Source organism: Drosophila persimilis, unplaced genomic scaffold, assembly GCF_003286085.1.
Source record: "Drosophila persimilis strain 14011-0111.01,24,50 unplaced genomic scaffold, DperRS2 tig00000124-arrow-pilon, whole genome shotgun sequence".
NCBI lineage: Eukaryota > Metazoa > Arthropoda > Insecta > Diptera > Drosophilidae > Drosophila > Drosophila persimilis.
The window spans coordinates 10620080-10634974 of record NW_020825294.1 but is presented as its reverse complement, the minus strand read 5'-3'; the positions used below and the strand labels follow the sequence as shown (position 1 = coordinate 10634974).

At 42.3% G+C, this 14895-nt stretch overlaps 1 protein-coding gene across 3 annotated transcripts; it reads left to right on the top strand.

Moving 5' to 3' along the window:
- The first annotated feature begins 316 nt into the window (after window positions 1-316).
- Window positions 317-14459, top strand: LOC6596425. 3 transcript variants are annotated; one of them, XM_026987831.1, is made up of 6 exons: window positions 317-618; window positions 10444-10902; window positions 10967-11062; window positions 12231-12640; window positions 12707-13123; window positions 13200-14459. In XM_026987831.1, exons 2-6 carry the CDS (start codon window positions 10459-10461, stop codon window positions 13531-13533), a joined length of 1701 nt encoding a protein of 566 aa, XP_026843632.1. In that variant the 5' UTR covers window positions 317-618; window positions 10444-10458; the 3' UTR covers window positions 13534-14459. The 3 variants fall into 3 exon arrangements, with proteins under 3 accessions (XP_026843632.1, XP_026843633.1, XP_002021823.1); XM_026987832.1 differs by lacking the exon at window positions 317-618 and adding an exon at window positions 3124-3216; XM_002021787.2 differs by lacking the exon at window positions 317-618 and adding an exon at window positions 6929-7217.
- The last annotated feature ends 436 nt before the right edge of the window (window positions 14460-14895 follow it).

The following is a 14895-nucleotide window of genomic DNA, read 5'->3' as shown; positions in this document are numbered from 1 at the left end:
GCCATGTCCCAGGCCACATCGAATACTAATTAACCCAGTCTTGTAGGAAATTAATTTATCAATCGGATAAAATTATGAGTTGACAGCTGAGGGTCCAAGCTAGCTGGTCATATTAAACCGAATATAAAAAATGGAACTTGAATACAATTAATTGGTCAGTATATTTACGGTATATTTTGAAATTTGTGACGTATGTTTTGGTATATTGCTGACGGTCAGACCGTATATGTTATCAATAGGTCCGCGGTTACACTGCTGTCGCAAAACTTATAAATTGTTCTCTTCAAAATTTTTAAAAACACCGCGAATCAAAATATACATAAACCTAAATAATATTGTGGGCAAATGTGACAGTGCTGTAGTTAGAGTAGTTTTAGGGCACAAGCAATCGGGGTGCTGCATATGCTGTATGAATACAAATAATGCGAAGTTTTGGAAAGGGGAAAGCAGAGTCCTGTGAAATGTGAAATAAATATATGCGAATAATTTATGTAATACAGTGCGTTTCAAAACACAAAAATAGAAACGGGAACTAGTGAAAACGAGAAAAACTCCACCAACAAAACAAAACAGTATTCGTTTGTAATCATCATATTCTTTTATTGCAAAAAGTATTAGGTGAGTCTTTGTTTCGGGGAGGGTGAGTGTGTTCGTGTGCTATAAGCATAAATATCATAACAATCATGTTGCTTTCCTAAGCCCTCAACGTTGTCGCGTCATGCGTTGTGACTCATTAGAGAGGGATTCCAGGTGCACTCCAGGTTCCCAGACCAACCTGAATCATTCCCACCTTTGATATGCTTAAGCCACATACGAATATGAGAATTGTCATCAGCTTGCACTAGACTAGGGGAAGCGCTGCCAAATGTTCGGTCTGTTAAAACTGGAACCAATAGAGGAAGACTTACATACTATACATATGTACATATGTATAAAAGATACCTCTCGCTATTTTCTTCTTATCAACCCCTTGATGCCACTTTTTGCGCTTCAACGGGTTCCACTGTGCGCCTACGTTCGACTCGGTGCAGCTGCACCTAAATTGCACTCAACGCGCACTCAGCGCCAAGCGAACGCCTCCCCTCCCGTCACTCCCTCTCTTTCTCAGTCTTCTGCGCCTCGTCATTCGCCATAAGTAACGGCATGTTTTTAACTTGTATGTGGATACATACATTGTATGTATGCATACATACAATAAAGATATTTTTGTGTGCCGGTGTGTGCGTTCATTCACTTTTGCGCATTTTTATTGTTGTCGTCTCTGTATTTTTATCATTTTTAGCCACCAAAACTGTAATTATCTCGCTTTCTGCCCCTGCCGTCTGGCTCTGCTTTCCCAAGAATTATTGTCTATTTACTTGCACCTAAAACCTGATTGCTGGGTACAGGGAACCCTTACGTTCAGCGACGACAAGCGGCAATAAAATAAATTGCTTTGCATGAATGTGTGTATCTACGCAGTACACATTCGATATAAAGAGCTGATAAAAAAATTAATCTACTAAAATGAAAGATGCGGTAATATTTTACCTCAGATCTCTTTGACAATGTAATAAATGCGGTATAGCTTTTTAAATTGTATTCCCTAAAATCCCACAAAATGATGCCAAGTTATATATTTCTTCAAAAACATGCAATTTCGAGCATATCTGCTTGTCTTCACTGTGCCCCCTGACGCGAGACGAGATCAAAGCCCCTTTTCACTTTCCACATCATCGTATACACACACTCACACACGCGCAACACGCAATTCCCTGCCTCCCTCCAACTGACGAGTCGCTGACTGACACGGCCAAGGCGTTTCATTTAAAAGTGATTCAATCAGTTTAATTGATCGCACTCATACTCGTCTGTCTCCATCTGTGTGTGCATGCTACGTGCAGCGTGCACCTACGTACATATATTTCAATTTTATTGTTTGCATTTATGATTTTTCTGCAACACTCGCAAAGTTCCCCCTCCCACCCCATGCAAGCGAAAAGGAGGGGCAGGTCAGTGCAAAGAGTCAACTTCTCCGCTCGCTCGCCTCGCCCATCCACTTAAATCGTTTACAGTTACTTCGATTTGGTGTGCGTGGCTATATTGGTGTCTTCTTTCGTCGCGTTGCCCTTTCAGATGCCGACGGCACGCGCTGAGCGGCTTGGGAGAAAGGGAGACGGCCGCGAGGAGGCAGTATGAATTGTAAATGTAGGCAGAAAAGTCTGTTGTATAAAATTACCCGATTTTGATGGCGGTGCCGGTCGGTGTGGGAAATGAATACCGACAGTCGACAGTCGTCGGAATGGGGATTTATTTGATAGCCTAGACTTTGAATATCTCCATTATACATTTTTCGTTTTGCTTGGTCGAAAATATATGTACATACAGTACAGAAAAATACCATGTGAATAATCTAAATATCAGATGTAAAGCACGCCTCAAACATCCTTAGACTTGTCCACATTTTCTTAGTCTATTGAGGGTCTTAAACCCCAGTTTCAGACTGGTATCCCATTATCGAACAAATGCATTCGTTTCGAATGGCGTATCAAAAAGATACAGATGTGGCATAAAAACGTATCACACGGCGATGAGAAGAGTAATTGCAAATGGAGAATGTTCATTTTAGGGATATGTTGGAACAGAGAAATCAATTTTTCAATGTTCTAGCCTCTACAGACATTTTCGTATACGTTCCAAAGATTTTTATTTTGTCATCAGCTGAAAATTGTATTCCAGAGTAATCTAGAATTGTTGGTGGAATTTACGTATTAAAACATATTTTATATGAAACTATAATCTATAAGACACATTACGATTTACGATTATTAAGACGATATTCATTTTGCCGAGCATTTTTTAATTTATCTGATACTCGTGATTTCAAGCAATTAATTCCTTCTTTAGACTTGGACTTTGCATATTATTTCTATATGTTTGACCTTTAGACTTTTCGAAGACCGTCAGTGGGTGTCCACTGATAGTAGCAGATACCAGAACTCAATTTGAATTCCTCCCCCGCTCCAGTCCCTCTATTCACTGACTTTCTTTAGAGTCACATTTCTTATTTTGGTTTTCTTTTTTTTTTCGTGGCGACTTTGATTGTACATCTAACAGCTAACATCAGCGCTTCTCTTTCAGCTTACGCTTAGCACTGCTCAGCGGGTCAGAATTTGCCATAGTATTCTCCCCTCAGCCCCCAATAATCATAGCACCCAAAATGGACGGTACTGCTTTGTGAGTATTTAGTAGATGGTGCTAGGTGTGCTGCGCCCCGTGCCCAGAGTTGTTCGTTCTACCCGCATGACCACCCATCCGACCTGTTCATCTAGTATTTACCCTGCATGGAAATAATCTACATTTGTACTATGTATTTAGTAGTTTTATCTAGTAGTATACGCGCTCCCTTGATTTATGAGAGCTGTGCGTAATAAACAACTATTTATCGAACGGCGGAATCGAACTCGCTGGATTTATTTACATACATATATCTACAAATAGTACTCGTACAGCCACCCAATGATAGATTAATTCCCTGGGTTTGCGAAATGTCTAGAACTATAATGAAGTTTATGGGGAATACAATATTGTTGGTGCGATATAAAAAGTTCGAAATTCATTGACCTTTGTGCTTCATCAGTATACATATGTATTTATATATTCATCATCCGTGCCTTCGTGGCTGAAGCTTCCCTCTCTCGCTCGCTCGCTCTCTCTTCCAGTGCAGCTTAGCAGTTAAGGGTGAGCTTTCATATCCGGCATGAAATCGAATAGAGCACGACACCTTTTTGTTTTACCTCTAAAAAATATGTTTTAAACGGACTCTGTTGCACACGAAAATGTCGTCATACTGCGAAATTTTTTGGAATCAATTTCATAGTTTTTTGTGTATCTCTTACTGGATTTTATCTCCGTTTGTCGTCACTACTAACTCTTTGTATAATCCTTAGAAATGTGAAAAGATCGATGATGGGAGACCAAAATTCGCCCAAGAAATATTTCACTCTATGTAAATTAAATAAAAATTTAATGTACATGCGATTGATTATCATTGATTTTTAATAACCTATTGACCCACTGACCCACTACTCCTTCAGAACTGCAACTGTCGGAGATAATCGGTATATTTTCGCTTGCTTGCGGTTTCATTAGTGGTTTTTGCAAGCAGTGCAATACGTAGCTTTATGGAGTATAGCCAATAATCAGTTCGAATTGTCACTGATGACTCACAAAACCAAGCTTCTTCCTCTTCATACAAGTAGTTCTTAGTCATGTTTTTTGTGTCCATATTTAAGGCAATCCCTCAAAAGTGATCCTATCTAAGCAGAATCAGCCTCCAATATTTGAAAATAAATACATTTATTAGGGATATGTACATACATATATCATTAGGGGTCAAACCCCGTACGCACTCGCCTCGCTCGTGCGCTAACCCCCGGCGTGGAGATGAGTAAAGTATCGCACGACGACCCAAAACTTATTTATACAATAGAGAGATTATTATAAAATTATTCTCAGTTTATTTTGGTCACTGGTTTATAAAATGATAACTCTTCTCTTTCCGTTATGCTTGCAATTTTTGTATTCGGTTGCTGTTGGCTGTACTCGTGTTCGTGAGAGAGGGCGTGAGTGACAGGCTCGGTCAGAGAGGATTGCAGGCCGTCATCGCATTTAGTCCTTGGTGTTGTTGTGTGCACGGCAGAGAGAAAAGTATCTCATTGAGGGTAGAAGGCTTCGCCAGACATTTGAAAGAACGCAGCGCCATTTGCAGGATAAAACAAGTGATTATGAATGAGAATTGTAGTGGAAATCGGATGTAATGCGAAACCCAGACATTTACATAAGCCCGACAAATGAATTCATACATTTTCATACAATGACTACGAGTTTGTATTCACTTGTCACTTTTATTCACATTGCTAATAATTTCTTGTTTATGAATATAATTTTTGCGAAATATTTCTTCATTCGGAAATTGTCAATAATTGTCCCAATTAGCAGCCCGAGAGGAGCGCGTTGCACGATTCACGTCGCTGCTGCTGGGTTTTCTGTGGGATTATTTGAGTTTTCCTTTTGATGAAAACTAATGACAGCTAAGTGAAAATTAATTGACTTATATACGCCAAACAGGTCGACTTTTAGGCGCCCAGCACTGCGACGGCCCACAAGAGTTAATTTAATTTAAATTTGAAGGTCGTGAGTGTTTACTTTTCAAGTAAGATTGGGTACGGTTGGGTTCGATTGGTGATCATGGTGTGTTCTCTGCATATTTATTCTAGCTATTATCAATCAAGCAACGCACGTAGAACCCGCGCTGGCCCCAACGAACCTTGAATATTTATTCTTCGAGAGTTGTTTGTGGTCTGCCTGTAAGCTTTATTTTCGACGAGACTATTTCTGTGGCTGTGCTTTCGAAATATTCCATATAAGTATATACACATACCATGAACTCCAAGACCTCCTTTATGACACGCACACATTTCACAGTTCGAGGAAACGCCTCTTGATTAGGACAGGTTCCTCCTCGTTCTTGTTTAATGAGCCCCCTTGGGGGGTAACCTTTAGCTCTCGCCCACCAAGTCGAGTGGGTATAATTTTCACATTAGTGTTTTCCTTCGCAGAGATTTTCCTTAATTTGTTTTGTGGGCGTTGTCTCAGACACGCCACCTCCTTCAACACGAATTTGTGGACTTTGTACTTAACGAATAGGCCAAGATATTTATGGAAATTAAATTCGAGTATACGAGCGCTTACACGTGTGTGCCTATGGGCCGAGAGCGTGATCAAATAGAAATTATTAACAATTTATTGTATAATTAAATGGAAACTGGTTAAATGGCATACACATTCGCCTTTCCTTGCACTCGTATTGTTCGTATATGAAGAATCTGCCAAGAAAGGGAAGGGAGGAGGGACGGTATTTATCGGAGACCTGGAGAGACTGCTTGAGTATCGTCGCGACTTCCAACAACATTTCATGTTTGAACTATCAGTTCGAGCAAATAAAAATACATACATATAAAACAAACATCTCTATATCTAGCGTGCATTCAACCAGAGGCCCTGAGATCTCGTTCTCTTCGAGTCTCTCTCTCTGTCTCTCCTTTTTCAGTTGGCGCTACTTGGATCCAAAAACCAGTTGAATGTAACTCTCAGCTGCGGGCGGCTACAGCCAAAACAAGTTTACAATTTTTAGTTTTTTTTTTTCTAAACTTGATCGGCTTTGGCTCTGCAGTGAGTCCCTCACTGTCGCACTTATTGTACATATGATTAGCCAGCGTGGGGAGATTGAAAAAGATCCGAGAATATGTACATATATGTACATATGTATGTGTGTTAAAATGCACAAGGCCGAAGCCCGAAGCCCCGACCGACTGAGGGGCGCTGCCGCATGACGCGTTTGAAACCAAGTCTTCGGTGCGTATTTTGTAGTTAACAAGTGTTAAATGAATGCGATTCACATTCACATGATGTCAACAATGTTGTACATATTTATTTTAATTACCCAAAAATCAACCGATAGGCTGCAAATGGCTGAAATTAAAAACATGTGTGCCATGAGGCATGAGGCCGTGCAATTTATATCAATTTTCAGAAGTACTTATCGAGGATAAAAAATAAACAACGGAAAGAACTCGCTGTTGTGTTTGTTTATGGAAGCGTTTATTAAGCCGACATATTGTGATGGAAATTAATTGCCGAGCTGCGGAATTTAGGGACCAGTAACCGCTCCACCACCAGTAGAGTGCGCGCGCTCGGAAGCTCTTTCCCACCGCTTAAGAGAGAGAAAGAGAGCGAGAGCGTCGAAGAGAGAGCGAGAGAGATAACGCCCTGCTACTTGTTGAGTCATGCATACGCGCTCATGTGTGTGCGTCTCTTCGGGGGCCCCGTGGAAGATCGCGCTGCTCAGTCTTTTCCGCCTCGCGCCGATGGTCGTTCGGGTCGCAGCAGTGTTCTACAAACTATTTATATGCATATATAACTATTCCGACTATCCATATGTACATACATATGTCCGACAAGCAAACAAAACTCATAAATAGTGTATCTCTGTGTCCATCGAGTGTGCAGTGCGTGTGTCTGTGTGCTATTTTCGAGTTGTAATACATACAAAAAGAAAATCAAATCAAAGGAACGGAAAGGAAACGAAAGGAACCACTGGAAGAGCATGACCTCCGCGTAGCATGCCACAAATAAAACCGAAAGCAAGGCGCAGAAAAAGGAAATTCATTATAATGGTGTGTGTTTGTGTGTGTGTGTGTGTGTGTGCTCGTTATCAGACCATCTGTGTAATCAATTGATTGGCACACCTACCTACCGCCCACCCTCTTATTGGGCAACGCTCTTTGTTTTTTTGTTTTTTTTCAACATTTGTATGTATTGTTTTTGTTTCAATATTTCCGCTCCAATAAACCGCGAGAGCCCCCAAAAGCGCCAGAGCGCCCTTTGCCCGTAGAAAGCAGTGCATTTCACAAATACATACATACATATGTATAAGACTGATCAAAATATCCTCAATTCAAGTGTAAACCGGACTATCGAATGAGCTCATTCATCGAGTCAAGTGCAGCTATCGAATCGTTGGAAATATTGACATTTTATCAATTTTCAATCTTATCAGCTACAGTATTGATTTGCTATGAAAGTGTGTGTTCTAGTAATTGATTAATATCTATCAAATCAATGTTTAAGTCCACGAATCCACAAGTTTTGCAGTAAACGATGGTGCTGTCCTCCACAGTGAGGGGATTATGTATATCCCATTTTTGTGAAACGCACTGTGCTTTAATTTTCAGCTGAAATTCGCTCTGCTCGGTTCGCCTTTTGTCGCGTTTGACTTTTGGGTTGGCTTTATCTTATCGCCCGTCCGTCCGTCCGTCCGTCCATCTGTTGGCGACCAAAGTAGAGTCTCGCTGTCGGTGTCGTTGTTTTTGTGGATTTGTTGTTGACAGCAGAAAGCAACAACTAAGACAAGTAACTAAAATGGAAAAAAAAAGCATTCATTCCATATACAGTGTATGTACATAACCTTAGCACCTTATACACTCGCTTGGGGTGTGCTTAATTTATTATTTGCTCTTCAAAAAAAAAAAAAATAAACAAATAAAACGTTTGCCAAATATGAGAGAAACATGGCTAATAAAGACATGTTTGTTTGAACCAAGAATAATGGTATTTCAGGGGTATATCGTGTCCGTCATTTGACAGAGGAATGGGCGGAGTATAAAATTAAGTATATACCAAGTAATGTTTGCGGTTACTCGTATTTTGAAAACTTTATTTGATGATCGGTTACAAATGTCAAGTGAGTAATTAATGAGCGCAAGGCTAGTACAAGATATGTGACTGCCAATCGACGGATCACCAAAAGACTGTACTTAAGATACCCAAACTCCCGATCTCGAGCCCTCTCTCGTAGCATCCGGGCTGGTCAGGGAATCTGCCTACTCGACGATCTTGCAGAAGTCACTCCGCCCAGTGGCCAATTTATTAATGCATATTTATTAAATGTACTTTGAGGTCTGTTTTGTTACATTCCACGCTTATGCGTGACTGGCAATTGTCCGCTGAAACAGCTGATTTTGTGGTCTCTTAAGCCTCTTAAGCGTATTACGAATATCTACTGGCTTAACTTGTTTCTATATTATTTACGATCCTTGTGAAATTATTATGTATCATGTAATTATTACACAAAACCCTAGAGACTGCATGCCACCCTAGTGGGATAGGATTATTTGATATTTCATTTCGAAATAGAGATATCCGTGAAGCTGTTTTTGGTAGTTGGGCAAATTATCATCAACTATACCTGGGTCATCCGAAACGAATGTGTCCGCTCGCTTATGGGTAATTTGTACATATCGAATCAATGTCATTTCAACATTTAAACACTCTCTCTACTACCACTCTCATACTGCTATCTAAGCTCTGTCAGAGTCCGTATTATTTCCGCAATATTTAGTCAGAACTGAAAATGATTAAATTGGAAGAAAATAAGATTAAGAATTGTATACAATTCCTTACAAACTAGGGAATTACAAAGAAACGTCTTAATGGCGAATTTAATTTACTTACTAGGGTCGTAAAAGCCTTTCAACGAGAGAGAACAGAGAATGTGAGCATTCCCTGCCAACCGACTGCTGGGTAGAATATTACTCGAAACATTTAACAGCAGATTGTTTACTTAAACGGGCCATAAACATTGTTTCCAACCGTCACGTAAGAGAGCAAAACGCACCTCCTCACCCTACCTCGTACATAGTACGAGTGTACTGTGTATTTATTTGCGACTCTTTCTCGGAAAGTATTGTTATCGCTGCGCTCTAAAGGCGAGAACCTACAGACTTGGCCTATTAGAAACCAATAAACCCACAACTAATTGGGAAGCACACAAAAAGTGTTGTTAGTTGCCTTTTTACGGATTGCAATTGAGTGTGGAGAGACCCTATCGAACAGTGCACTCGCACCCATTCACGAGTGTTCAACGACTCAGCATCTCGTGCGCCTTAATTGCTTGAATGTGGAACGACAGCTCAATGCTCAATGGATTTGCCTGATGTCTGAATGTCTCTCTCAGTCGCAATGTTGAATGCTTTTGTGTTCTGTGTCTGATATTTCTGATATTGTGGGTGTCAGGTTGCTGGCAGGCATTATTATCGATGCCCCTACATGTTTGTGTGTTTTCGTATTACTTGATTGATGGATGGATGGGTGGTGGGGACGGGACTCGCATAATAATGCCCCCCTTTGAAAACCACTCTCCCCGTTAGGACGCCCAAGTGCTGCCAATTTCATTTTCATTCTGTTGGCGCACAAAACCCCCTGGAGTGGAGGACGAATCCCACTAGGGTTATTCACCATTTGATTTGGAGCTACAAATATGTATCTATTGGAAAGGTTGAATGGGCAGAACCTTTGAATATTTTAAATGAAAAAAAACATCATGTATGAAACGGGAGTCGAGCATCACTTGACCCGTGTCATGCACAAGCAATGTATGTTGTTTTATCTCGAGTCGGGTATCCATAGGCCGTTTTTTGTTTTATTTTTCAATAAATCCTCAGATAAAGTTAAAAAATGAATGCATTTTAATTTCCTTTTAAAATTATGTTCTGGAATGAGTGACGCATGTATTGTAGATTATACGTTTTTCCTTTGAGTACCCCTAATGGCTCTGCGGCTTGTTTGCTTCGGAGCTGGCCCCAAGTACGGCCGGCCCTGAGTGGTTCGGATGGGTAAACATTTGCATTTTCTTTTAAAACGAACCCAGACAAAGGCACAGCCCAGACAAGAATGGGAATGTTTTTACAAAAACGAAACCCCTCATGGAAGCGGCGCCCCTTGGACCCTTGTACCCATGAACCCATGAGCCCCGTAGAACTTTTTTGTTGGTTCATCTATCGGTTAACCCTTGGAAAATTAACTAACAGTCCCTCACCTCTTTTTTCCCGCTTTTCTTTGCAGTTAATGTAATATAGGATGCTACCCAGCTTTGATACCTTAATGCGTTGCTCGAAGCGCGTTCTGCAATCGCCACTGGAGGCGACTGCGACGGCCAATCTCCAGATGCGGAATGGCCACAGCAAGGCACCGGCCGGTGGCCTCTACGGCCCCTTCACGCCCGACAATGATCTCAGCTGCTCCGGACGGGGGGACTGCGTGAACAATACCTGTGTCTGCGACATCCGGTATGCCGGCGACGAGTGCAACTTCTTCAATCTGCCGTACTACGCCGGCATCTCCACCGTCTTCTATGTGGTGGCCCTCGTCTCTGTCATCCAGCTGCTCATCTGCATTGTGGCCGAGTACCAGCGCCTCAAGCAGCCCTCGGTCCTCAGGGCTTGTCGCATCACCACCCAGAAGCTGCTCTACTTTATGGTCTTCGTGGCGGCCTCGTTGCGTGGAGCCTACTTCACCACTCCGGTGAGTCCCTTGCAATCAATCGCAATTAAATATACGACTAACATTGTAATTGTATACATTTCAGTTGGATCTACAGCCTCAATGGGCCGTAACCCTGATGTCCGCTTATTATCCATTGCTCATGACCTGCGCCTCCCTGATCGTCTGCATGTGGGCCGAGGTGAGTGCATTACCACGACAAAACTCTCTTCCAAGAATACTCTTGAATACTCGGAGGTCAAGAAGTTGATAACTATTCGGTGTAATAGATGACTAAGTGGAACTTGTGACAATCTAAAAATGTTTTCTTACGTCGGGGCTTTCAGTATCTATTGATTATTGAGTGGAATATCAGAAGACTGTACCTCAATAGATGGCAATAAACGTATAATAAAGCACACTCTTGTGGCACGCACGTGGGAATAAAGTCACAAGACTCCATTATAGGCTATAGAGAGATTGCAGATTTTATCTGTAGAAACAGGAAAACCATAGGGATAGCCAAATGTAGTGCCCACGATCCACTGTCAATCGGTGGGCCCTTCGTTGCTCACTTTGAAGCTTGAAGTGCAACAACAGCATACATTGCGTGTGCATGATTCATGATTAATGGTCTCAAAAGTGAACTATAACGTTCTTTCTCCGAAAGGTTACCTCTACCTTCCCCCAAATGTCCTCTAGTACGTGCGCCTAAACCCAATTTAACGCATTTGAATATAGATAACACCTACAACGCGCACAGTCGTAGATAACGCCCATGGCCGTGGCTGCGCCTGGGACTGCGCCTGGTTATAAATACACTCTATAAATTTCTTTGATAAGGCAGAAGCTGGGTTATATTTCCAGTCACGAGCGCATCTCTATGTTTAGGAAAAATAATCAGCCAGCACCCAGTCCAGACTAAAATTAATCGCGCCTAGGCCATGGGAATCGGAAGAGCAGAACCCTCTTAACTATGGTGGGAACTGTGAGCGATCGTAACTCTGACTAAGGTGAAAATTGTGTGAAGTGGGCGGTGGGCGGTGGGCGATGTGCGGTGTGCGGTGTACGCGGTTGTTTCGCTTTTTAATATCGACTGAAGTACGGCTGTACTTGGGTAGCAGTAGGTGCAAGTGCACCTAGAACTCAATTGTTTTTGCTACACTTCTGCGCAGCGTATCTTGGGGTCCGGGGACCGGGCCCGACACCGCGACCGCGACCCATATATTGATAGGCCAAACAGCCAGCGGACAGGCAGAGTACACAGTTTCTATTATACGCGAGCATTAATTAAACTTTGAATCGGCAATAGGTGTACGGCGGTCTCTAATTGGCATTATTCATTCATTCGTTGATGCGGACTGTTTCAGATCTTTCACCTGCGCGACATTCGCTGGGAGAAGTCGCAGTTCCTTTCGAAGAGTTTCCTCGGCTTTGTGGCCTTCAACTTCTTCCTGTACAGCCTGTTTGGCATCGAGGTGTTCAGCTCGCTGATCAACGCGGAGCGGCGGGACTACGCGCACATATTCAATGGCTGCTATGCGGTATTACTGCTGATCGTGGTCGTCTTCTTCCTCATCTACGGCGTGGAGGTGTTCTTCAAGCTGCGCGGCGGCTTTGTCTACGACCAAACGGGCAAGATCCTGGGGCCCAGCGAGGCGATCGTGAACGCCTCACAGCTCCACCAATCCCGCTTCGGACTCCTCAGTCAGGCCGTTATGCTCATCGTGATTGTCGGCTTTCTCACCTCCGAAACTCTGGGCGATTTCTGGAAGACCAAGTGAGTGGATAGAAGCACGAAAAGTACTTTCTAATGGATACTAAAACCAACGTTTTTCCTCTGCAGGGTTCCTGTGAACTCTCGCAACTGGCATGACATCATTTTTCGTATTGCTGAGATCGGCGTTGCTCTGTGGTTCCCTTGCTGCCTGTGGAACTCGATGGCGCCCGAACAGCTCTGGATACTGAATCCGCGCAAGCTGCTCTCGCGCCAGATTGATCCGTCGATACCCACTCTGAATGCCGACACCAATAAGCTCTCGCCCGAGGAGGGTCAGTCGTTCCTGGCGAAAAAGGATTGCTGGATATGCTACGACAATGACAAGCCCGAGCCCCTAATCCAGCCATGCCGTTGCACCGGCGACGTTAGCTCTGTCCACCACGAGTGCCTCAAGCGCTGGCTGGTCGAGAGCTGCAGCAAAACGGAGGCCCAGCTGTCCTGCAAGGTGTGTGGCCATCCCTACGAAATTGAGAAGTCCAAAAAGTGAGTATATGCCACACATCTGTGACACATCGAAATCGAATGCTTATTAATTCAAAATATTTAAATCATTCGACAGACTGGAGTGGGACAAGGGCTTCACCATCCAACACTGGTCCAAGACAGTGATACTGATCACACTGATGTGCGTGACGGGTGCCACCGCCTGGGTGGTTATCCAAATGTACGTGGACCCCCTGGTGCGGGTGATGACCGTCGGCGTAGCCGTCCTCATTGGCTACGTGTGTGTCAAGTGTCTGGGCGAGAACACCGTGGTTGCCTATCAACGTGCCAAAGTGAGCTCGATTAACATTGTGACCAGCTCGGAGATGGAGAAACTCCACACCATATGCGAGGATGTCAGCGCCGCCAGTACATCGGCAGCCGCAGCACCGACTGGCGCTGCCTCTTAATGGTAGAGCGCCTGACAAGCAGACGAGAGAGCGAGCGAGAGAGAGAGAGAGAGAGAGAGAGAGTCTATGCCATAAGGAACCACATCAGCCACACCACATCGGCAGCGCAGATCAGCAGAACTTACAGACATTATTACTTACTTATTGTATCTAGTTTAGAATGCGTTTTGCACACGTTTTGCTCAATGCTCAATCACATCACACCCTCCCCCCTCAACCGTGTACATAGGTTTACGAAAGAAAGGAAAGAAAAAAGAAAGCGAAACGAGACGAGACGGTAGCGAAAGCCGTCGGTTTCGATTACCGAGTCAATTGTGTCTCTCAAATTATCATGCAGATTTCCAAAAGCGAAATGTATTACAAGAAGCCAAATATTATTAGTCTCTAAGCATATAAGCCAGTATCACTTACACGAAAGAAACACGAAACACGAAAAACGAAACGGATAGAAACATCTTGAGATTATGAACGCGTTGCCAAGTAGCCTGAAGAGCGAGCAGAGAGTAAGTAAATAGATTGAGATAGAGCTTCGATGCGCCAGCGATCAGCCCGATCGTAGGTCTGATCTGTAGTTTATAGCCTACTTTTATTAACAATTAATTTATGAAAGCCTTTTGCATTTCATCCACTTCATGAACCGCCCCTGTCCTTTGCACCAACACACAACTTGGCGAATATTAGTTTAAGCGTATAAGTTTTAACTTTGTATTCTGTTGGAATAAGCGTATTAATTCCTAAGCTATAAAGGTCCGTAAAGGATTGTCATAATTTATCTACCACACCCACACACACACACACACACACACACAGAGCATACCCCTTAAATATATATATTAATATATTTGTACTATATGCTATATGTAATGTACATTTTATTGTATCCGGAACATACAATTTGTCAAAGCAAAGTAAAACGAAACAAAACACCCACAAAGATTTACATACAATTTAAGCTACCATACATACAATTTTTTGTGATAAAAACAAACAAGTTAATAATAATTATAAAATTTATAAAATTCCAAATTTCAATTCTTTTTGATGACCATGGGGATTATTGGCCCTGACTGGTGGAAATTCATGGAAATTGTTAGTATTGTTGGAATACAAATTTGAAACATTATTGAATTTCTCTTGGATGCATGAACATTCATATAGTATGTATGAAGGTATTTCGGATCATAAGAGCATTTTTTTTTAGAAAAATGGATATTGACGATCATTGATGGCAGACTAAAAGAACCTTTACTTAATTGTTTTTGAAAACAATTTATTCGTTAACTACCAATTCTTATTTTCTATATGCCAAAAAGTTCTTCAAATAAAGTATGAACGTGTTGTATTTTGACAGATTTGCAAAAG